Source organism: Pristiophorus japonicus, chromosome 21 (assembly GCF_044704955.1).
Source record: "Pristiophorus japonicus isolate sPriJap1 chromosome 21, sPriJap1.hap1, whole genome shotgun sequence".
Lineage (NCBI taxonomy): Eukaryota > Metazoa > Chordata > Chondrichthyes > Pristiophoridae > Pristiophorus > Pristiophorus japonicus.
The window spans coordinates 31009312-31035121 of record NC_091997.1 but is presented as its reverse complement, the minus strand read 5'-3'; the positions used below and the strand labels follow the sequence as shown (position 1 = coordinate 31035121).

At 40.9% G+C, this 25810-nt stretch overlaps 1 protein-coding gene across 6 annotated transcripts in view; it reads left to right on the top strand.

Annotated features, from left to right (window-relative positions):
• The window catches only part of arhgap23a (Rho GTPase activating protein 23a), a 482417-nt gene extending 457398 nt beyond the window's left edge, over positions 1 to 25019 (top strand). For all 6 annotated transcript variants that reach the window (XM_070864541.1, XM_070864540.1, XM_070864539.1 and 3 more), the window contains 5 exons: positions 1197 to 1322; positions 3847 to 3888; positions 4958 to 5063; positions 14340 to 14371; positions 18215 to 25019. In XM_070864541.1, coding sequence (XP_070720642.1) covers positions 1197 to 1322; positions 3847 to 3888; positions 4958 to 5063; positions 14340 to 14371; positions 18215 to 19933 — 2025 coding nt within the window. In that variant the 3' untranslated portion in view covers positions 19934 to 25019. The remainder of the gene's footprint in view (positions 1 to 1196; positions 1323 to 3846; positions 3889 to 4957; positions 5064 to 14339; positions 14372 to 18214) is intronic.
• Positions 25020 to 25810: the final 791 nt, after the last annotated feature.

Below are 25810 nucleotides of genomic sequence, written 5' to 3'. Positions count from 1 at the left end.
GCCTTGTCTTTTGCACTCACGTGGTGGGCTCCGCCATCATTGAGCATAACAATATAAGAAATAGGAGAAGGAGTTGGCCATTCGGCTCCTTGAGTCTGCTCCGCCATTCTATAAGATCATGGCTGATCTGATCTTGGGCTCAGCTCCACTTCCCTGCCCCCTCCTCATAACCCTTTACTCCCTTATCTTTCAAAAATCTGTCTATCTCCATCTTAAATATATTCAATGAGCCAGCCTCCACAGCTCTCTGAGGCTGAGAAGTCCACAGATTTATGACCCTCTGACAGAAGAAATTCCTCCTCAGGATTGAGGATGGGGATATTCATGGAGCCTCCTCCTCCCGTTAGTGGTTTAATAGCCAACCACCATTCACGACTGGATGTGGCAGGACTGCAGAGCTTTGATCTGATCTGTTGATTGTGGGATCGCTTAGCCCTGTCTATGGCATACTACTTCCGCTTTTTAGCATGCTTGTAGTCCTGTGTAAATGACACAAGGACTTTGAATCTTGTGCGTTGGGAGGGGGAATCAATTCATTGTTCAGCACAACAGTGGGATAGCTCACTCAACATGTGGAGGAACCCACCAGTACAATGCCTCTTCATACATCAATAGTCAAGAAGGCAGATTCACTGTTGCTGCATTTCCAGAGCTTAGCCTCACTGGAAGGGAGCACAAATCGGAGATAGAGCTGTAGCAACATGGCCTCAATTCCCCAACCCATGCTCCTATTTAGAAAGGCTCCATTTGGGAGCATCACCCATGAGTGAAAAGGAAAATTTCCTGGTCTATGGGGAAAGAGCAGGGAAATGCGAGTATTTGGAAGAGTCTTTCAAAGAACTGGCACTGGCAAGAATGGCTGAATAGCCTCCTATGCTGTTTAATTCTGAGTACTCCCATAGTGTGCATGTAGAAACTTGTCTCTTGTGCTGTTATTTTCTCCTCACGCTCAGCATCAAGTGTGTGCCTTAGGTAGGAGAAAGTTTTAGTAATAAACTTGGTTTTGGGGTGTTCTGTTTCAGGTACAACATTCATCTGTCCATACTTAAGCTATAATAAACCCTGTAATTATCTACTAATAAGAGGCCAACAGCAAAATGACTCTTTTATAGCTTTGTATTTTTAATATGCCCATGATTCCTCTGACAAGAAACGTGTACTCCAGCCTGACACTGCGATTTATTTCCTCCTCTCAGATGGAACCACGAAATTTGGCTTTGGTGTTTGGCCCGACCCTTGTCAGGACATCAGAAGACAAAATGATTGACATGGTGACGCACATGCAAGATCGGTACAAGATCATTGAAACCTTAATACAGCATGTAAGTTTCTCCTTATGATTGAATGAAGTGGATGATATTTTGACGGAAATCAACAAGGAGTGGTGAGGAGGACCGAAATCCATGATGGAATAATCATACCCTGGCTTGTTGACTCAAATGGCCAATTCTCACTCCAGACTTTCTTAATGCTGTTATGAGGACTACTATAGCAGTGTTGTTTTCAAGGCAGCCTGATCTTAGTAACCTGTGCTGCTACATCAGTGTGCCACAGAATAGGACATTGGCTTGTGCCTGCACTAGAAAGGCCAATATTGCTTTTGTACACTCAGCAACTATATATAGAGCAGTGTTAACAGAGGCAGTAGATCACATATGGCACAGAGGGTATAAAAGGTAGATTATAGTACAGGTTGAACCTCCCTTATCCAGAACCACCCCTTGTCCAGAATCATTCCCGGCCACCAGGTGGCACATGCGCAGAACTCCGATATGAACAAATTGAAGTCCTTCCTCGCTGTCGACTCCCACAATCGCTGGCCTGACCCCGCGATCCACCGCCCCCCCCCCCCCCGCCCCTCACAATCTCTCTGCTGCACTCCCAGCCACAAGCCAGCCAGTCCCAGTATCCCCTTGCTGAAATGACCAATTTAACGTGACCACCCCTCGTCCGGAAAAATCTCTTATCCAGAACAGGCCAGTTCCCAAGTGTTCCAGATAAGGGAGGTTCAACCCAAATATATTTAGGTCCACTTTGAATATATGTTAATGATCAATATTTTGTGATTTCATGATTTCAGCAAATATAAGGGAAAACTCAGGTTCTGTTGTAAAGATTTGCTTCTTTATTTCCATGCTGATTGGTCTAGTTATAACTAATCTACACCATTGTTAGAACTTTAAACCAGTTCAGTTTCCTAATTAATCTACATTGCCTGAATTCTGCCAAGGCCAGACCCTCATTGTTCACTTTTCAATGCCAACAAAGTTTGCTGTTTTGATCTCCAGTGTTTTCAGAGAGTTCAACTGAGTGTAGGAGTTGATGTAGTGTACAGTAATGGAAAATAAATTAACCAGAAGCAGGGAGCACATGCTGAAGTTTAGAAGAATTCTGTGGCCAAAGAATCTTAATGGCAACAAATATAGCGTATATATAAAGGATAAGGTTTGTTGTGCTAAATGCTATCGATATCCGTTAGAATCTTTGGAATGTGAGGTTTCTTTGAAGCGATGACACTTCAATTACGTTTTGACAGAATAATAATTAATGAACTCATAAGCAGGTTATTGATTTTAACTAATTTACAGAGTTGTTGCTCGTGTTTGGCTTACTCTCTCGATCTGTTCAATTTACTAATGCAGAGTAAACGCTTCTCTGCTTGGCACTCACCTGCCAGTGTTTTCATCAGTGGTGTGATCTACAGATGGGCCATCTGATATTAAAGCTGAACCTGATCATTTCCCAACCCTCCCACCAGAGATGAATTCCAAAATTTGTACATTAAGCTGATAAAACCTTTAAAGAAAATAATGTTGCAATAACAAAACTGCTTCTCCTCCCTCACCTTGACAGTGTCAGCTATGGCTCAGTGGGTAGCACTCTCACCTCTTGAGTCAGAATATTGGGAGTTCAAGTCCCACTCCAGGGACTTGAGTACAAAAAAATCTAGGCTGACACTCCACTGCAGTGCTGAGGGAGTGCTGCACTGTCAGAGGTGCCGTCTTTCGGACGAGACATTAAACCGAGACGCCATCTGCTGTCTCAAGTGGATGTAAAAGATCCCATGGCACTATTTCTAAAGAAGAGCAAGGGAGTTATCCCCGGTGTCCTGGCCAATATTTATCCCTCAATCAACATAACATAAAAAAACAGATTATCTGGTCATTATCACATTGCTGTTTATGGGAGCTTGCTGTGCGCAAATTGCCTGCCGTGTTTCCTACATTACAACAGTTACTACACTTCAAAAGGACTTCATTGGCTGTAAAGCGCTTTGAGACATCCAGTGGTCGTGAAAGACGCTATATAAATCCAAGTCTTTCTTTCACCACAAACTGATGGGATGATGTGCAGATAGCAGCGTGTTTCTCTCCTTGGGAATAATTAATTCCAAGTCATTGATTCAGTTCTCCACCCGGTGTGGCATTGAGTACAGTGTGAATTAGGGTCCACATTTTCTGATTCTGAACGATTTGTTGTCATTTTGATCTGGAAAAATTCACACTTCATTATGTCTCCAGCCGGCCTATTTTTATGCATTTGTGATGTCGGACTTCCAAAAATCACTGTTCAAAACAAAAAAATGAAGTAAAAACAATAATTCAGATGTGATTCTGCCAAGAATGTTTTCACAATCTGGATTGTTGGTTAGTTTTATTTCTAACGGTAACTTCACACCTCTGAGTAGCACCATAGGACGTTTTTCTATATTAAGGGTGCTACCTAAGTTGTGGTTGACCACCTATGTGACACACAAACCCCTTTTACCTTTCTGCTATGTAAGTGCACCAATGCATGCAATTTATTTGGGTTACTTCTGACACCAGTTTGTTTGCATTTTTTCAGTATGATTGGTTTTTCAATGAAGACTGGGACATCGATGAAAAAGTAAGTACTGTTCTATTTAACTCAGGCATTAGATAAGATCTGCTTTCGTAAAAACTCAGGCAATATTTGCATGAACTAGAAGAGAAAGCTTAAGGAAATGTAATTATAATATGAGGAAACCTCTAACTGAATGTAATTTAGGGAATAATGACATTGTACTTAATAAATGGAACATTCGGAAGAGAAGTGAAGAGATTCCTATTGTAACAGAGAAACTGGTATCAGTAAAGGCAGAAGTGAGATGAAAATGGTCCGAGCAGCTCCTGTACATAGGCCTAAATAATTTGCAAGTGAAATTAACCAAGAAATCCCAAACCAAGCAAAAATTACTCACAATACACCCTTCCAAACTTGTAGGTGTTACATGAAAAACATCTTGATGACTAAGAACCGCAAAGAGGAGGCCATTCAGTCCATCATATCTGTGCTGCGTCTTCACTATAGTAATCCAAAACGAATCCTTCTGCTTTTCTGTCTTCCCATAGCATTGTATCTACTCTGCTTTAAGTCGCTGTCCAATTTACCATAACCAGTACACTGGTGTCTTCTTTAATTACTCTCTGTGGCCAAGAATGCCATGCTCCAGCAACCAGCTGTATAAAGAAATTTGCCCTAATCTCTCATCACGCTCTGACAATTTTAGGAAATTGTCTCTCCCTAGTCACTTTATTCACCCTACTCACTCCATCATAATTTTAAATCTTCAATTAAATGTCCAGTGGCTATGAAGATCTAAACTAGTAAATGATATTTGTCTAACATTACTTGATGCAGTGCAGTGAGTTTCATCAACAGTTGTCTAATAGTAAGGATCTTTTAGAGGCTGAAAAATTGTCCTTCAGGTAGAGTAATGCTGACTTTGACTCTCTCCTCCTGTCGCCTCCTGCGCATCGAATTACATTGTTCTCATGGAGAAATCTGTTACTAACGTGACAATTATGACTGACTGGAGAGTCCTGAATGCGAACACCCTTGATAAGATAGGTGTAAGTATTTGCAACCAAGAAACAATGTTGGAATCAATTTCGAGACAAAATAATCTTTTTTTAAATTTATGTTGATGTATTAGGCTCCAGTTGACCATGTAGGTAATACAGAGTTGCAACCAGTACCAAACATAGACCATCTGCTGTCAAACATTGGGAGAACAGGAGGAGCACCAGGGGATATCTCAGGTAACAGAAAACTTTCAATACTGTACAACCCTCACTCTTCCAAACTGATGTACCATATCAAACTATAGAGTAGAAGGTACCATATCTGAGATATGTGTATGTTTAGAAAGGTTTCGTAGTAGTTTCAAGACATTTCCTTTTAAACTTTGCTTTATTTTGATGATTGCATAACCAGAGTCGCTGAATAAGATTTGAGATTGACAGGTCAAAATAATTGGTAGGTTGATTACTTGAGCAAAATATCGGCTTGAGTTATAAGTGGCACCTCAGTGTTTTGATGAAGAATGTACATCATTCACAAGTATCAGTGGGAAATTCCATCAGTTTTCAATAGTACAGTAAGGCATTCATAGCCCAAAAGTATTATAGGATCTATTTCCATTCATGCCTCAACTTATTTTCATGTATTATGGGTACATTAACAAAATATCTAAAGTGACTCAAATAAGATGAGGAACACTCTTTTGTTCAACTGTTTATTTTGACAAATGATTTGACATAGCATGACATCTTGTAACACATCCTGCACATTTCTACACACACATAATTTGTATAAAAAGTCTGGGACAGTGAAAATGCCAATCTCTAAGCAAACCTGAGCAATAAATTACTTTCTATTTATTAAATAGAGAACATTGCTTCAGTTAAGCTGCAAGACTGTAATATACTGTACATTATTGGGATATATTCATATGGACTCCTGGAATGGGTTAAGCATCCAACATTCAAGCTCACTTACCAATATATGCCTGATGACTTTAGTCAGTTCCCAACCAGCTGTTACTGTATCTCTGCATTGGTATCAGGTTCTCTGAAGTGTCAAAGGCCTGTTTGTCTGTCCTTTTCATAGCATAATGATCTGAAGAGAAACTTGGATACACAAACAACACCTCATCTATTGCCTGGTCTTGATACTGCCAGGATTCCAGCAGTAACACCCATGGATAATCACTTGGTTACACACAGTGATCATTGCTGTTCACAACTGATTGTTCCAAAGTTAACTGAAAGTCACTCGTGATCAGGCTTCTTTTTTTTGTCACTGATGAAAATATAATGATTCAACTGCAGGAATAGCCACAGATTTACTTGTGTGTGGCATGCAGCACCAATTGTAATATTTGCAGAGCTGGCCAAGTCTCCTTACATGAATTAAAACAAGCGGGCTGGTGGCCATAACTATTGGTGGGATGTGCTGCAGACTGAAACAGTCCAGGTTCAAATGCCAGTCTTGGCTGACATTGGCAATTGGGCCTCCCTCAGACATGCCAGATGCAGCACTGAAGATTAGGTGAAGTGCAAACGAATGGCCGTGCAGTCCACTCGAATTGATACTTGAGCCACCAACTGACTCCGAGGTGCCCACACTCACCCATCTTGTCAGCCAGACTCCATGGTGTGCTCCTGGGACCCTACAAAATGGCAGAAAGTGGAGGCAAGATGTAAAACTTTGTTTAAAAATTGGAGGCTATCTGCATTAACCAATGAAAGCATCGAGAGGATACTTTATGAAGACCTGTGGGATATTACCTCAACAATGAGCTAACCTGATAATTCATGAAAAATAAAGTCATGTCATGGTACTTGCTATGTTTAGGGTACAGCCTATTGTTACTTTGAAGGTTTTTTTTATGCTAAGTGAATGTGTAGTATTAAGGAATTGAAATAACACCGCACAGGAGGCTTTTTAGCACACTCAAAATTTGGTAATTCAAGTTAAGTGACTTTGAATTAACAGGTCTAGACTACAAGTCATATGCCACAGCTTTTCATAACGCAGTCTTGTTAATACATTTAAAAACGAATTAGGCAAATACGAAAAATGATTGGGCTGATGAAGACTAAAGGGTGTAGAATAGCATCAGTGCTGATTTTGTATAAAGGCTTAATATTCTTGATCCAAATTCCTCTTGTTATTTTAATGCAGGCTTGTTTAAAATAAATGGGTTAATAGCTGAATCAAAATTATGCAGAGAGGGATTTGAAATGAGCTTGTTAAGTATTTGGATGCGATCAGCACCCATCATAATTGTGGCTTCAGTTCTATATCAGCCAGAGGTAGGATTCATGTTAATTGGGTTGCGGGGTTTAGGCTGTTTATGCTTTGAACATTATTGTCAAAAAATATTTTTTCAAATGAAAAATGGTTTCACTAATTAGTACACTGTGATGTTTGCATGAAATATGATTCATAGTAATGGCACTGCATGTGATGTATAACAATTTATATCAAACTGTGAACTTAGGTAGTGATTTCTTTTTGACCTATTTGTTCACTTAAGCAATTCTAATAATTCAAACCAATATTATAAATTTTCAGCAGAATCTGGTATGGTGGCTGATGAACATTCAGGCTGTCCAGAGATGGGTTATACAATGGTCTGAAAATGATTGCACCAAGACAGGCGGCGTTCTTTGTTCATTTTGTGTGTGTTCCTTTGAGTTTTTCCTACATGTGCTCTTCTAATAGGTTGACTCTGCTAATGAATGCCTCTGTCAATCTCCATCATGTCAGTTATCACTGAGTGAAACAAACAAAATCCCATTAGTTGAGTTTATAAGCACTCTTAAGTTTAAACCCTCAATTGACCCAGCAAGCTGCAGTAGTGTTTGAATGGAATGCCTTGAACATGGAAAACTTTTTTTTAAATTAAAATTATGCCCAGTCAATAATTAACATTTCCAGCTGTTCTGTTAACGAAGTATAAGTAAACAAGAAGTCAAATTAGATGGTGAAAATTAAAACCCAGCTTCTCAATCACAGAAACACATTGATGGATTGTAATCCATTGGAAGGCTAGCCCCAGTACAGTAAAATCAGGTATATTAGTACAGGTATATATTTGATGATTGTTTTTTAATCAACTTGCTTTTATATAGCACCTTTAACATAGTAAAATGTCCCAAAGCCCTGCAAGTAGAGTGTATTTTATGCTATTATGATTTAGGAGATGAGCATGCCTTAGACAACAGTTGTTATGGAGACCTCACAACAGAAGTTGAAACAGCAAATTCTGTATTTAAAAAAAATTCATTCTCTAGATGCGGACGTTGGTGGCAAAGCCAGCATTTATTGCCCATCCCTAGATAGAACTGAGGGCTGTGCTTGGCCACATCAGAGCACAGTTAAGAATCTACCACATTGATGTGGAGTTAGGTATAAGCCCAGACTGGGTAAGGATGACAGGTTTCCTTCCCTACAGGACATTAGTCAATCTGACACTCCGACAGCTTCATGGTGACTTTCCAGATTTTTAAAAAACGTAATACAAATTCTCAAACTGCCACGATGGGATTTGAGCTTACATTCTCTGAAATATTGGTCCTGGCCTCTGAATTGCTAGTCTAGTAACACAACTATTAGAGTATTATACCCCTTTTTTCTGTCTATTTATTTAGAAATGTATAATTTTTAAGTAGAATAGGCTACCAGGAAATGTTTTGACAAAGAAATGCACAGGATGATGATGTAGAATGGATACCATATTGCCCAACATGGTGTAATCACAGCCATGGTGAGGGAGCAGATGTGGTGCTCGCACTAGGAGTAAGGCTTAAAGCAGTAGGTGGGCCAAGCAGGAACACCCCCTCTACCCATTACATGTATGGTACAGGACTCCCCCCACCCCTCCCCGTCCCAAATATCACGTGTCACAGAGAAAACTAAATAGGGATTTAGGTAATTTTTTTAATAAACTATGAATATTTTTTAAAGGTATTCTGGTAGAGCTGCTGCACAATTAGTTCATTAAATATAAGAGTGCAAAAGCCTTAACTTTCAAGTTTCACACAAGTGATGAGGATGGTGAGATTAAGGAGTCTTGGCTGATTTTTTTTGCTATTTTTTCCAATTTCCTCTCACTGATGGCTGTTTTCTTACAATCTTTCTACTGTCTCTTATTCCTAAAGCGGACCTCGTGGAGAAATAAACCGGGTATGATTTGGCTCCTCTGTTGCAATGTTCAGCTAAAAAGAAACATTTGTTTGTCATGAAGGGAGAGTGAATTGGGTTTGTGTGTGATCTGCAATATAGTGTGCATCCCCAGATGTACAAATGAATAAAGAGCATCAACTGACAGGTCCTCAACCATGATTTAAAATAAAAAAGGAAACTGCATATAGAATCTTTTCACCAGAATTTGCATTTTAGGGGCTGGTTATACTAAGTTTATGCCCCATCGAGTATTGTTTTCTATTGAATGTGTAAGATTTGAACAGAAGCCAAAACACTTGTGTAGATTCCAATTATGAGTGAAGTAATCCACCTAAATATTCTAAACATTAGCCTGTTTGGGATTTGACCCAGGTGGCAGCTCTTTCCTGAGTCTAAAAAGCTGCAAGTTAACTTTGTACAACTCACACATGAATGCGATTGACTTGATACTTGAGGCTCTGGGATGCACACCATCCAAAATAAATTGCACACATACAATCGATAGAAAAATTAAACCTTGTTATTGCCTGTGTAACTCGGGCCCTGATGAATGATATAGCTGTGGAATTTCAATAGCAATTTTTGGCGGGCAGTTAATTAAATGCCACAACTCTTTTCCCCCCCCCCCCACCCCCTCGTTCGCCAACAAAACAAATGCACCATGTATGCATTTTAAAAGTGGCAATTAATTATTTGTTTTTTTGCATGCAGTCGCACAATTGCCCAAAATGGCATCTGACAATATTTTACGCTGTCATGATCTTATTGAATGGTGGTGCGGGCTCGAAGGGCTGAATGGCCTACTCCTGCACCTATTTTCTATGTTTCTATCACCTAAATTCAGATAATTCGATCGATCTTATCGCTCTTTATAGTTTGTAAGCTGCTGGTGGTGTACCAGATTGTATTCCAGAGCGCACGTCAAGTCCCACTCTTTCTTATGGCTACAGCTACAGTTACCATCTCATGCAGAGTGTAAACTATACTATTAGAGTTGTAGGGTTACTTATTATTGAGTGGTCCAAAAATGTTCTTTCTTGGGCCTTGGTACAAATCAGAACAAAGAGAGGATGCATGCGGTGTTACTAATAGCACAGTACCTGCAGATAATTGCACTGAGAGTTGTGCATAGCTATGCATGTCTTCACATTTGAGTGGGTCTACTTGTTGCTGGACCATAGCACGGACCAATGAGATCCTCGGGGCAGGAAGAGTAACTGGCATCATTAATTGCATTAAGGTGGTGCATGGAATCAGTGGGAGGTAGATTCTGGGCATTAGTGGACGGACACCTTTGGGAGCCCTTCAGTTGTGGGGGCTTGCGATGAGTGGGTGGTGGGTCCGCTCATGCTTCAATCCTATAGAGAACTGCAGTAGCATTTTTCTTCCATGTCAAAGATTGGGAAGTTCTATCAAAGTGCAGAAGAATTGGGGATTGTTCCTTGTTCTTGGTGTTTGTTTCACTGTGAATCACATCTTGCAGAATATTGTTGAGGTACAAAGTTAAAATAAACATTTTTGGGTTGGGAGGTGTTCACAAACCTTGAAAAGGTTTTGATGATCTGACTGCCTCAATAAATATATACAGTATTTAGTGAGGGTGATAATCGGGCAGGCCACTTGTTACTTTAGCACAAGCAAATCTTCTTGCTGCAGCATGTTGCAGACTTGTAAAGCTCAAGGCTCGAAATCACTGCAGGAGTTGTCAACATGCGAGTAGCTGGTAGTTACTGTTGTGTCAGCCACATACTTTTCAGGGATGTTATTTTGACTGATTGAAAGGGGTAGGTTTTAACTGTCAACGCCGAGTGGAAAGCTGGTGGGAGTGGGTCGGCAGCTCACTATACGCGTGCCTGATTTTCCTTTTCCTTTGAAGAGGATGGGCAGGGTAAATAACTGACGGCCAATCCGCTGTCCCCACTTTTCCACCTGCTGGAGAAAGTTGAAATCGACTCCAACGGTACTGGTTTAACATATTTAGGTTACGCTTGGATGTACCAATTCAACATTGCCTTACTTGTAGCAGTATCATGCATTGTGTTTGAGCATTATGCCTCCTGTAACTTTGTTTTTATCCAAGATGTCAAATGTGCAGTTAAGGAAAGGGTGATGGAGCAGAATGTTTCACTCTGCTTTTGGTAGGCGGATTAAAAGTTTAATTCATTGTATTTAATCACTTGGACCAATCCTTTTAAAGAGACATATGTAGGTTTATAGTGCTTGTGGAATTTCGGTTTTTAAAAAACTATATAGTTTGCACTCTGCCATAATTCATCATTTCTCCACGTTTCATACTCCACTCCATTCTGTTTTTTTCTTGTGTGCTATGTGGACTCTTGATATTAACACTGTTGGTTCTGGCAGCTGCTTTGCTTTGTGTGACCAACATTTCATTGCCTGACCTTGGATCCTCTAACCTTGAAACAATTTATGCATTAAGTGATACGTGAGCAGCTTAAGAAAGCAACTTGCCAATAGATGTCTTCTTATGTACAAAATAAATCCTTTAGCATCCTTACTCCTATGGTACAGTAACATTTTAATGCATCATGGTGGATCCCTGTGATCTTGGTTAGTTTGTCGAGGAAAGACTCCAGCAGAGACCACATGCCTCCTTACAAATGAGGGAAAGTCTGTAGGTGTATTGCCCTGGTTTCTCTTACAGTGGCCAGTCACAAACCTAAAAATGAGGAAAATAGTGTGAAATTTTGGAGACGAGAAGTATAAATTTACAAATGAATACTGTTGTTGTAACTTCTTGTGCATTGAGAAGTTAAATGATGCACTTAAAGGTGGAGGGCATCTAAAATATTTAGTGCCCAAGGAGAATGTGCCTTATAGTGTACTATCCTGTAGGATCTGTGGAATATATTAAAATGCTGCATTAGCCACATTCTGTGGCTGCTCACATTTGCATTGCTCACTGAGTGTCGTTACTGTACTAGCAGAAATACATTGCACTACTAGGCAGTCCCTTCCCATTGCCAAACACACCTGAATGCTACGGTTCTGACACATATTCCCCTGAACAAATTCTCCTCCCTGCCCCTACAGTATAGTAAAAAGCTTCTGATTCAGTAAAGTTTCTTACAACTTTATGCATTAGAGATATGTACCTCCATTTATACAGTTTATCCTCAAGCTCCATCTTCTCTAATAAATTGCACGGTTGGACTTTATAGTTCATTGAGAATTAGTAAAGATGTATACTGAGGTAAGTATCTTCAACTAATCTATAAAGTTGTTATATAAATAAATAATAAACTTAATTAGGAATTTTAAATATATATTTGTATTAAAGGCTGGGGAACTGGATAGCTGTGAGTGAAGACATTGTTTTCCCTCCAGGACCTGAGTTTGAATCTAACCTAGACTGATGAGATGAAGTTCTTTTCTGTCTACCAGCTATGAGGTTCCCAAGTGAAATGTGTTTTGAGCAATCACAGTTTAATTCCTGGTGGGCATGGGCCCACAGCATAAAACTGTCTAACTCTGCACTCATTCAGAGGCTCCACAAGATGGCTGATGTGGGAAATGGAAAGTGGCATATTGGCATAATATGTTCTCTTTAGTTTGGGGCTGATCTACAGTTAGGGAAGGGTATCGTAGAGGGATGTTTACTCTCTATTTAACTGCATTATCTAACCTGGGAGTGCCTGATGTTGACACTAGGTGCCTGAAATGGAAAGCGTTTATCCAGTACAAAATTCACATTAAAAATGTATAAGTACGTTCTTACAGATTTATTTTTCTAAATAAGTAGTTCATCTCTTATTAATGGGGTCACTGGGTCTATTAATGGGGAAGGATATTCTGATTTCCAGTGATTCTTCTGAATATTTGGTCTTAAGCACGGTCTAGCAGATGGTTAGGGCTTGCACAGTGCAGAGAGCTGCAATGGCACTTGGTGATGCCCTTGGCCTCTCCATTCTTTAGCTGAAGTCCAGCTCAGGGAGAAGAGGTAAAGAACTTTTCCCAATGATGAATGTCAAGCCCATAAACCTAATGAGATCTGGCTGTCCGAACACAGCAATTCAGTCAACTTATTCACCTGTAAAACTTTTGTATGGCATCACTCCTGCTGCACATTATGGTCTCAGAAATACACAGCAATAATGGCAGTGCATCAGATGGATGGGAAACGTAGCAACTGATGTTCGACTTAAAGTGAACTATTGAGTAAAACTGTCCCTTATTTCAAGGTCTCTGATGTTCTTGGGTTTGGGAAAAAAGAAACTTCACCAGCATTGCAGAAGGATTTGGATAATAGGATGGCATAGTACTGTATTGCATTGAAGCTCCAACTCATTTCATCATCAAGTGGGAGGGTGCGTATTTAGGCCTACCTGGGACAGTGGCCAAGTGGAAGCCAGACATGTCCCCACAGAGAGGGGACAGAAAGAGGAAAGGGGAAGGTGAGAGTCTAACGAGGCCCCATCTCGCACACATCCCATGGGCCAACTTGAGCGGCATTGCCAGAGCTTGGGGAAAGATTGTGTGTTTGCCTTATTATCCAGGGGCTGGTGCATGTAAGAAAACATAAAAGGAAAGAAAATGGATGTCTAACCAAAGACTATTGTAGCTACTGGGGAATCACTCAGCTAGACCTTGCCTCACCTGAATGGTAATGTGTCCCCTCTCACTGGAAATGAAATGCTGCACTGGTGCCTGTTGCCTTCAACATAGGAAATTCCAGCAAATTCCTCCACGGCAGAGTCAACAAATGAGCGGTATCTATATTAATAATTAATAATGGTTAATTTCTGATGGGCTTGGCTGAATGTTTGTGTTGGAGTTAATAATATGAGTGCTTGTTGAACAAAGTCACTTACACATAATCAGAGATTTGCATTTTCAGATTTTGCTTGTTGCATGTTTAGAGAAAAGTTAAAGCTACTGTGGTAAAAATGGCTGCATCCAAATTTCTTTATCTCCAGGAACCCCTTCTTAAGATGTAGCATCTGGTTTCTTCTTTTCCACCTGCCTTGGTGACTTAAATTAAGTTTTTTTTTGTTCCAATAATTAAACAAAAAAACTGACATCTTCAATGTCAATCATTTGTGGTCAATTTCTTCCATCTCGTTCTCCAGTTTTAGGGAGAAAATCCTCGATTGTATTGTCAAAACAATAAATACTGAAAATGCAAATAGATACTTTTAATTTTGAAGTCCATTGCCATGCTGTGATCGCCATGTTGCAGAGAGCGCTGCTTTATTTGTGGCCTGTTGTCACAGCTGTGTTTTGTCATGTGATCCTAACCCTTGCCCTTAACCATGTTACAGTGATAACTAATAGGCTGAGCAGCCCCTAACATGCGCTTTTGTTTTTTGTTGAACTTACAGATTCAACCACTAGTGATTCAGCAAAGTCTAAGGTAAGGACTAAAATTTTTGGAGACATTAGTTATTCACCTATTTTGCCAGTGATTGTGGCCGTTGCTCCTGAAAATTCCTCTTTCTTTTCCTAAGCTCCAACTATGCCAACTGACAGGCTGTAGCTATCCATGCATCTTAATCTTAACTGTGTTGAAATTAGGACCAGTCTCGCTGCCTCTAATGCATTCTGCCAAGGAGCTCAAAGCTGTGAAATATTTTAATGTCTTCACTTCCTTCTATAATCTGTAGGCTTTTAAAACCTGAGGTTGGTGTCACCTAACCACCACTTCTTCAGTTATCTCTCTGACTCCCGCCAGCCTTGATGATGTCCTGCAACTGGACCTTTCTTCTTCACAGCGTTTTCTCGATTAAAAATTCAGGAAGAATCAGTAATTGGTGTGAATAAAATATTTTCTTAAGAGTGATAATATTGTCACTCTATTCAAATTGATTCATGCTCTAGAACTGCCCTTAGAGGACTTGGTTTAGGTGGAGGACAGGGAATAGCTTGGACATCCTCTGCTGTGGCATCAGCCATCTGGGACCAAGAATCTCATAATCTAATGAAGCCAAATAAATAAATACTCAAAATAAATGAAACTGTCATTTGTTTAATGAGCTTTTTAAAACACATGTTTCAAAGTCAAAACAGTTTTCTGCACTATTCAGCCATAAGATCACAAGACAATTACAGATGAGGACAAGCCATTCAGCTCATCCTAGCTCATCCATTCAGAAACCTCCCCCCATTTTAGCCCTATATAAATGCTCGATTCAGGAACAGTTCCTTTAGATTGAAAAATTGCGCCTATCACTCCGCTATTTAAAAATGGCGAGAGGAGGAAACCAGGGAATTATAGAGCAGTTAGAATTTAGACGGTTAAGGGGTGATCTGATCGCAGTTTTCAAAATATTAAGGGGAACAAATAGGGTAGCTGGAGAGAAACTATTTCTGCTGGTTGGGGATTCTAGGACTAGGGGGCATTTAGAGACCGACCTTTCAAGAGTGAAATTAGAAACACTTCTACACACAAAGTGTGGTCGAAGTTTAGAACTCTCTTCCATAAACGGCAATTGATGCTGGGTCAATTGTTAATTTTAAATCAGAGATTGATAGCTTTATGTTAACCAAAGGTATTAAAGGATATGGGCCAAAGGCGGTTTATGGTGTTGGGTTGCAGATCAACCAAGATCTCATTGAATGGTGGAACAGGTTTGAGGGGCTCAATGGCCTCCTCCTGCTCCTATGTTAATACAGAGATCTACGGATGGTGGAAATTTGAAACTCTCTTCCCTCAAAAGGCTGTGGATACTAGGACGATTGGTACTTTCAAGACCGAGATTTTTGTCGGGTACGAGTATCAAGGAACATGGAGGAAAGATGGGAAAATGGAGTTGAGCTGCCGATCAACCATGATCTAATTGAATGGTGGAGAAGGCCCATGGGGCTGAATGGCCTACTCCTATTCCTAGTTCTGAGACGGTAGATTTCAAATAAAAATCTAATTTTATTAGTCATAGCATCATTTATTTTAGTTTAGTGACCTGTAACTAATTTAAATAATTGTTTACTTTCAAATTCAAGAAAGGTGTCGGAATATCTTAGTATTTTTGCAGAAGTACCCGCAAAGTGGCCCCAAAATGAAATCTGTTGATGAGATATTTTCATTGATTGAAAAATTAAAGCAAATATTTGCATCACTGTGTGTATTTTGAATTTAACGTGCCAACGAACCTCAGTTTGTAAATATGCTATTGAAGGCACCAATGAGTCCCATCGCACAGAAAACGGTCTCGGCTTCAATTTCTGGTCTCTGAGTTACAGTTTTTACTCTATTTTGTTCTGATTGAATAGAGTTGACTTGGCAATAATGCTGCTAATAACTGGTATTAAATATCGGGAAGACCAAAGCTATTGTCTTCGGTCTCCACCGCAAACTCCATCCCTCTCCCTAGCATCTGTCTGAGGCTGAACCACATTTTTCGCAACCTTGGTGTCATTTGACCCTGAAATGAGCTTCCGACCACACATCAACGCCATAAATAAGACCACCTATTTCCACCTCCTTAACACGCCCGTCTCCGCCCTTGCCTCAGCTCATCTGCTGCTGAAACCATCATTCATACCTTTGTTACCTCTAGACTTGACTATTTCAATGCACTCCTGTCTGGCCTCCCACGTTATACCCTAGGTAAACTTGAGGTCACCCAAAACTCGGTTGCCCGTGTTCTAACATGCACCAAGTCACGTTTACCCATCACCCCTGTGCTCGCTGACCTACATTGCCCGGTTAAGCAATGCCTCGATTTTAAAATTCTCATATTTGTTTTCAAATCCCCCCTCACCCCTCCCTATCTCTGTAATCTCCTCCAGCCCCACAACCCCCCCCCCCCCCGCCGAGATATCTGCGCTCCTCTAATTCTGTCCTTTTCAGCATCCATGATTTTAATCGCTCAACCATTGGCGGTCGTGCCTTCAGCTGCCTAGCTGCTCTGGAATTCCCTTCATAAACCGCTCCGCCTCTCTACCTCTCTTTCCTCCTATAAGACTATCCTTAAAACCTATTTATTTTGGTCATCTGCCCTAATTTCTCCTTATGTGATTGGGTGTCAAATTCTGTTTTATGACACTGCTGTGAAGTGCCTTGGTACGTTTTACTACGTTAAATGCGCTATATAAATGCAAGTTGTTTGTATAATGGACGGTGTCCATTTGCATTCCATCAGAAATACTGGCACTGTGCTCTCGCTGCCAACATTAAGTGTACCAATAACAACTACATTGGTCTCAAATATTTGTTCTGCCTCGGGTGGCTACAGGGTGAAGATATTCGTGCCTCGCAAACACTTCCCTGCTAGTCTGAAACTGAAATGCCATTTCAATCTCCCATGTGCTGCATTGCTCAGTTGTTACAAGACTCTATGTAAATTGTGCAATGCAAAAAGGGTTGAGAGTGGGAAGCGTAAAAATAAAACAACGAGGTCACCTCTGGAAATACTGGCAGGCTTTCAGAAGTCCCTAGAGAGTTTACATGTAAAAGGAGAACCCATTGAAATCATGGTTACATGACCAGCTCTCTCCTAGTGATTTTCCAATATAGTTTTCCTAATTCGCACAATATACACTGAGCTCAGTGCTGTCCACGCTCGACTGCCAAGATCAACTAAAGAATTCTGACAATGTCTTAAATTTAATAATCAGTAATAAAGTGCTTCTTTACACAGATGTAAATTTGAACCTGCTGAATAATTGGCTATAAAAAGGGGGCGGAGGGGAGCTGAAAGCCAACAGAATTTTCTTTAGAGAACAGTATTTTAAATAACTTTTTAAAACACACATGTTTGTATGTATGTGTAACCACATTTTTTTATATCTCTATATAGATTGTGTGTGTGTGTGTATATGATGACAAGATTAGTAGTGAAGTGGTGGATAATTTTATGTTGTAAACTTGTTTGTGTCTGATTCTATTCCAGTGCCTGTGCCCTCACTATGTCTATAGTCACTCTGTCTTGCTTCATTAACATTTCACACAAATGGAAACAGATTTTGGTATTAAACAACCATGAAAGAAAGACAGAAAATGCTGAAAAATCAGCAGCTGAGAGACAGATTGACGTTTTGGGGGCAAATTCTTCAGCAAAACTGACTCGATGAGTTCTGGTGAAGAATCTTCACCCAAAAGTTGCTTCTCTTACAGAGGCGGGCAAAGCAGCATTTTTTGCTTTTATTTCAGGTGGCCAGCATTTTCAGTTTTCTTTTTGTCCTTGTACAAATATATTTTTGTTCAATGATAGTGAAATCATATTCAGGGAACTAATTTTGTTCTCTACAATAACAGGGATCGTGGGGATCCAGGAAGGATCTGTACAACAGGGAGCTTGTGATGTCAATCTTTGCAGCAGCCAGCCGTAAGAGGAAGAAGCAAAAAGAGGCAAAGGTGCTTGAAAGTAGCACAGACGATGATTCGGAGCACGAACCTATTAAGGCTATTAACAAAGAGGGATCAGCGGATAAGAAGGGAGCGGACAGACAGAAGAATGTAGCTGGACAGAAAGAGAGGGAGTTGGCAAATACCAGGAACAGAGGGGTGGAGCAAATTCACCAGCCCATTGCTAGCAAAGAAGTTCAAAAGAAAGCGGGAGAGCCAAATCATTCCAAACAGCACTGCATTCAGACGTCCCAGTGGGAGAATGTTGATGAAGCCACTCTGGACTCTTCATCTAGTTCACATCTCAGCCCATCCTCCGTTGGCACTGAGCAATTGTTCAGAGAAGGGACGTCCCTCAAACTGTTAGATTCAGACGGAAGAGGAAATGGCGCAGGTGACCAGACAGCCATTACAAGTCCTCAGTCTCTCAGTAATAGTGAATTGTTTTCCGAAAACCCCAAGCTGAAGATGTGGCGGACTCCTGAGATGGAGCACAGAGAGGCGATTCCCACCGACGCCAGCTCTATTGTTTCTGGATATTCCACCATTTCGTCCACGGTGACCACCCTGGATCACAACTTCAGTTCTGAGGTGCAGTCGATTGCGGAAAGCAGGGGCGATGAAGCTGATGATGAAAGAAGTGAGCTCATCAGTGAGTGCGGAGGCCACATCGAAACAGACAATGAAAGTGGCTACCTTACACGGACACTGCCAGGCAGGGCCTCGCACTCGCAGCAGGCGAGAGGCAGGTTTTGCCGCCGTGAGTCAGATAGCAATGCCAGCTCTGACAAAGAAGGGATCTCGACACAAAAGCTGAACTGTAGGCCATCTTTTAATTCCCACAGATTAATTCAGTGTGACACTTTGGCTCGAAAGAAGTTGACCAAACCAAAAGCTGAAAATGAACCTAACACAAAAATCTATGAAGAGAAAGAGCTCCCAGTGGTTATAAATCTGTTTGATAATTCAAATCATGCCAATTCCACCAGCAAGCACAATATTCTCAAGAGTGACCCTGACAAAGAAGATGCAACCCAAACATCAAAACGGACGCTGACTGATCACATGAAAGTGCGACTGAAAACCTCTGCAGATGATATGTTTGGAGTAGGGCTGAGAAAACAGAGCTCCCCAGAGACCAGGAGAAAGAAGAACATTAGACGGAGGCACACCGTGGTGGTGCAGAATGATTTATCAGAGTTTCACTTTAGAGAATGGAAGGAGAAGCCACTGGAAAGCAAGGACAGTGGCCACATGGGGGACAAACCATCCACCATGAGTCAACTTGGGCAGAAAGTTGATTCCTGGGAGGCTTCGGATACTGGAGGAAATGCACAACCAGATTTAGAGCCTAAAACCAAGGAAATATGCAGACCGACTGATTCAGAATCACAGAATTGTTCCATTCACCAGAGTAGCAATTTGCAACCTGAACAGCCAGCACCCAATGGCAAGAATTTGAGTAGCAATTCAGAGCGTCGGCAACCCAATTCATCGTCTTCCCAATCAGCTAGCTCGACATCAGGCCAAGTTAGAGACAGAGACAGTGACCCAAATTCATCCAAGTCTTCGACGGACATAAAGGCTCAGAAACCTGCAGCCTCCTCTCGATTCCATCAGTACCTTTGATGGAAATTGGTTAGGCCTAAAACATTCAGGAGCTGGGTGAACATACGGGTTTGTTTTATCCCCCCTGTAACAGGTTGGAAAACTCTGAATTGCATTCTTTTGGGGAAATAAAAAAAACTCCCTTTTCTTTAGAGATGAAGCTAAGCTACAGAGTCTGGTGGTCCAGTGTAATGTCGCAGTGATTACTGTGCTTCTAACTGTTTCCCATCAATTCCCCTTCACTCAAACTAGCTCCACCTTATAGAATATTGGCACTGCTCTTTTATACTTTTCTAATTCTCATTCATTTCCCCTAAGGGAATTGGCTGGAGGGAGATTAAAACATGTACGCTGACTTTTCTTTTAAAGTAATAGGATTGTTTCTAAATGACAGGTAATTGTTGGAAAAATTGAAAAAAAAGATCTTAATGCATTGATTAGTAAAAACACTTGGGCCCTGAACTGCCACTGTCGCTCCAACAGGAACCAGCAGAACTCCGGGAAAATAGCCTTTTTCAGCCATTTATGCTGTTCTGTGGTCTCCCGCTACAGTCACAGTGAGAGACCCCCGTGTGGAATTTCAGGGTCCTGGTGTGTAACTCGCTACAGACTTCAGTCCCGGGTCAAGCGGCTGAATAGACTTTTTTTAAATGGTCTTTTCTGGAAATGCAAACTAAAAACAGAACTCGCTTCAAATACATAGCAGATCTCAGCATCTGAAAAAGAAAGATTTAAAAACCCTGTTTGGGTTCAGGGTTTCTACCCAAAATGTTAACCTGTATTTTCTCTTTTCAGGTGCTGATGCATCTGTTATGTGTGTGGGTTATTTTGTGTTTATTGAGGACTTTGAACGGCATAGTATAAGGAGATGGGCAGAGTGAATGAAGGCTAAAGGAAAACGATATGTAGTTACTTGGTGGTGCAGTCTAAAGACTTTGATCGTTACGAACTTTTGCTGCTTTCACAATTTGCATGATGGCAATTTTTTTTAACTCACTTCTCTAGCCATTAGCAAAATGTACACTTTGAAAGCCTATGTTCTCCTTGCTAAGTTTAACTCGGTAGGCCTGGAACTCAGTGCAGATGGTGTTTCACGATTTAGGAAAAATATTTTACTTTGTCTTGAATAGTTTGCACAGAGAACATGTTGCCTCTCAGTTACCCAAAAGTTAGAAATGGAATTGTGATACATGGAGTACTTAAACCCATGTCCAGCAAGGAAATCTATTAAAAAAAATAATGTTGCATACCTGTAGACATTGCTATATTGGCAATTATGACTTTCCTTTCACTGAACCGCAGTAGCACATTGCTACCTCAGTGACAGCTTCATTAGATTGTCCTTCCATTGCTACTCTCTTCATTTCAGTATAACATTGGCCTTACCACCTCTGCAATTGAAACTTGCTAAACAGAGAGCAAATTCAATGAAGCGCCATTTTAGTGGAGTTTGAATTTTGCGAGAATTTGGTAACTCACTTCTCCAGCCATTAATTTGGTAATTGTTTTTCAAATATATAATTTTCTCCCCTTTCCCTTCTTGCATATTTCCCATGCTGAACACCATCCCTGACTGAGAGAGCCCGTTGGTGATCTGCTTCCAGCCTTGTGCTGTTTGGTGAATGTTCGCTGTGAGGAGCACAAGAATAGCCAGGGTGTTTTTGCACATACTGTACTAGACATGAACCTTGGGTGCAGACCCATCATGTTCAGTGGCTCCGTGTATTGGAGTTCCGTACACGCCATGTCCGCATTTTGAGAGACTTCTGATTGATGGAACGATCAGAATAAAACCTTCCATCCCCCTCATCTCCGGTCTGGAGAGCCTATCCGGTTCAGTCTCGAAACTTAAAGGCATCCTTTATAAAATAATTCCACCGGCAATCAATAAACATACATTGCATGATTATCAGCTTAGCAACAGGCCTCTTTGGGTATCTCAACAGCAAGTGAGTTGTGTCTGAGGGGGAAAGATTACTGGTTACGGGTGCCTTAAATGGAGTGAAGCACTTGGGCTGGGAATTCCCTCACAGTTGCTCCCCCTCCGCCGTACCTTCGCTGGAAATGTGGTATAAACCCCGTTCGTGCACATGGGATGGCGGGGGGAGGGGGGTCACCACACTTCCGCCAACGTTGCAACGGCTGGGAGGAAAGTCCCGGCCTATGATGTCCAGTCAATGAGGTCTACCACATCCCTCCTTTAACTCTGACCCTCCGAGACTGACTGACTGAGAGCAGAGCCAGCAGCTGACACTACGGTAGTGTGTTAGAAATGTTTACTCCGGGATCAGTCTGAATTGAAACTTCCCCCATGAATCAGCCAGCTGATCAAAGATTTCCACCCATCCATGAATAACTTTTGCTCATCACACGTTAACTTTCTGCTGTTGGAACAAGAGATTTAATTTATATTTTAATTATTAAGAAATCAATTTCTGTTAAAACAAGTACCTATAGTTTACTACAACTAATGCACTAATCACTAAATTATTTATATTTTGTATTTATTTATTAACTTAAAGATTAGATTCCCAATCTAACAAGTTAGCATTTCACGTTATTTAATGAAAATGCCATTCTTGGAGCCACCGTCTGCCTGTTAGAATATTTGGTGAACTGTTTTTCTTGGTGTGAGAGAGGAACCTGGGAGAATTGTGCATCATTGTTCATCCTGATAACAGGGTGCCTGCGGGATGTGTGATGCAAGTGGATGCAATTTTATGCAGTTGCAATGTGGTTGGAACAGATTTTAAAACATTTGCCAAACAGTTTTTCATGAAGACAGTGCTGCTTTACAGATTTTTAAAGGCTTTGTACTGTTTAAAATACAAAAAAAAACCTCCCAATTTGAAATGGAACTTCAATTTTATATTAATCGCAATGAGATATATTGTGGTGGCACTTAGTGTTCCATACTCTGCACATCTTGGAAGGGCAGCATAGTTTCACGGAATTCAAATCCATTCTGCACGTAATCTGCAGTTTGTCACACTGAATAGATTTAAAAGGGCCTCCCGCAGTTGTTCAGTTGGTTAAGCCAGTGAACAGTTACAGTGGAGAAAGTCCTGGGTTTGATCCTGGTCTTCGCTGAGCTAACCAATCTCATCCAGGGGCCCGCTAACAATGGCTACAATGTGTGCCTGCTGTCCATGGGAAAATCTATACTCCAGAAAGTGTCAGAGCTTTCAGGAAAGTGGGACAGGAGAACGTGGAGCGGGGCGAGAGGTGGGAAAATACAAAATTGTGTTGTGCTCTTTAAGAACCTATATAGAAAAAATATTTTAAATTGTTTTTGGAAATTTGATTTCCCCAGAATTTTTATTTTCATTTTTCTCCCATTTCTGTCTCCCCACATGCATCATTGTTGCTGGTGTGGTAGCAACCAGGTCATTGCTGCTCTTCAACCAGGCAGGAGTAATATTTAATTGTCTTGTGCTTACGGATTTGATGTCTTGGGCACTTGGCATTCTAGTCACCTATTTAGACAGGACCCCGGCATATAATCAGTACTGCGCTAATTCAGGGGGCGGGGAGGGGAGGGGAGGGGAGGGGATAATTCAAATTTTGGTCTGGGTGAGATTCTCAAGTGAACACCAGGGAACCTCACAGGCCACGGGCAAATGTACAGCTATCACAAGTTGCTGATGAGCAGATCTCTGTGTTCTGACTTAGCTGTTGCCTGACTGGTAGAAAAATCCTAAGATCAGCAGTTTCTAAACTTCCAACCCACAAAATTCAAACACAGGACAAATTCTGAGTGCAAAACAAAAGAGGGAAGAGTGTGGGATTGCCCGGGATTCGTGGGCTGCATTGCCTATTTCCTTATTGATTAGTTTGGAGATCCCTGCGGTAATGAAACACGGCACGGTTAAAATCGTTTATTCCAACACTGTTTAAATAATCTGTATTAATTAATGTGCTTGGCAATACAATGATAATGCTGCCACCAGCTTCTCAGTTAAAAGTAGATAATTTAGAAAGACAAACCAATTCAAGTACAGTTCCTGACTGATGGGATAGGCTCACTATTGTGCCCCTCATTTCAGTTTTTTCTTTATAAAGTATTTCCCCCACCTGCCCTCAAAAAAAGATCAGCATATATATCCACTCGTTTAACCGGAAATGTCACCCAGTTTATTGTTCAAGCACTTCACTCACCAGATAGATATGGATGAAGAGTTCAGTCCATCTGAGTTTATAGAGAAAGATGCTACAGCCCCTCGATCCCTGCCCCCATTGCAGAATCCAAATGTTCAATAATTTAATTGTGGTAGCACTCATCTCCGAGTCAGAAGGTTGTGGGTTCAAGCCCCCTCTGCAGGATTGAAGGTTTGATCTAGGCTGAGACCTCAGTGCTGCACTGATGGAGGTGTCATCTTTCATATGTAAAATATCCTGCAGCACCGTTCAAAGAGCAGGGAGTTCTCCCAGTGTCCTGGCCGACTTTATCCTTCAGTCAGCACCACCAAAACAGATTAACTGTTAATGTAGTTGGCGTGACCTTGCTGTGCACAAATTGGCTGTCACATATCATTACATAACAACAGTGACTACACTTCAAAAAAGTAATGAGTTGGCTTTGAGCGCTTTGGAACGGCCTAAGGACTTGCGAGGCATGATATAAAAATGCACTCCCCTACTCCGAGTCCATTCCATGTGAAGAACTTCCCAACATTAGTCCTAACTTTGTTTTTCACCAGTTTGAACCTGTGCCTCCTTATCCCATCGTCAATCTAGTCTGAAGTCATGTTCTGGATCTGTTTGCAATTTCATATAGCTCTGTGATAAAACACTTGCTTCTGTGAGGCTGGGGTGGGGCAGACTTGTGTTTAACGTTGTGGTCAGTATTGGAGAGCCCAGTGAGGGCAAAGCAAAGAAAGAGCACGTGCTACCTACTGATTCTGATTTGCCGCAAGGTGCCAATGTACCGGATGAAATCTCTCATTCTTAGAACTTCTGTTTCAAAAGTACTCTTAAAGAAACCCCTTGGCAAATTAATCACCAGCAGTTGTAGCATAGAATAGGTTTTGTTCTTAATAGAACGCATCCTGAATTAATTCATAATACCCAGATATTTTTTCACATGTTTCTATGTACAACTGCTACTGTCGGGGGGGGGGGGGGGGGGGTAGTAATGTTTTAATTTTTAGGTGCTGTACAAAAATACTACTGCACTCCTTAAGTGATAACATCTTTGTACACTTGCATACTGCTGCACTGAGCTATCAGATGGTAGTGAAACACTCTGGCATTTGGAACGTTGTAATTTATAGTTTAGCCAGGGGCGGCTTTTATTTACAGGCCACGTTGCCTGTTTACTAATATTAAGTCTAGTGATTGTGCCCTTTCTAACTTCAGATTTAAAACTTTTATATTAAACCCCGGTGGGGAGGGGAACGAGCAAGTTCATGTCCTGCATATTTTTTATATATAGGTTTCTGATTCTTGGCTTTAAAAGTTCCAACCTCTTGAGGCCATCTGGATCTCTATTGTTTGCCCTGTTACTGTTTAACACAAGGCAGAGTCTAAATTCATACAGACAGCATTGCAGACACTGTTAAACCCGCAGTTAGTTGGGGGAGATAAGCAAACGCTACTGTAAACTGGCTCCTGATGCTTTTGGCTTGATACAGTTGTGGCGATATGATTTTGTATGGTTTTGTATTAAAGATTACTCATTTAACCTCAGTGTGTGTGTATATATAAAAATATATATAATATATTTTTGTTTGCATTGTTTACATTAGTGCTTCTGTGCACATTGTTTTTGTTTCCACTGTTACTTGAATTTTTAATTTTCGATACTTTTGCTCCACAGCTTGCTCAGGTCGAATTAAAAACTCGGTAACACGAAAATCCTTAAAAATGCATTTTAAAAAAAATGTTTAACCAGAGCCT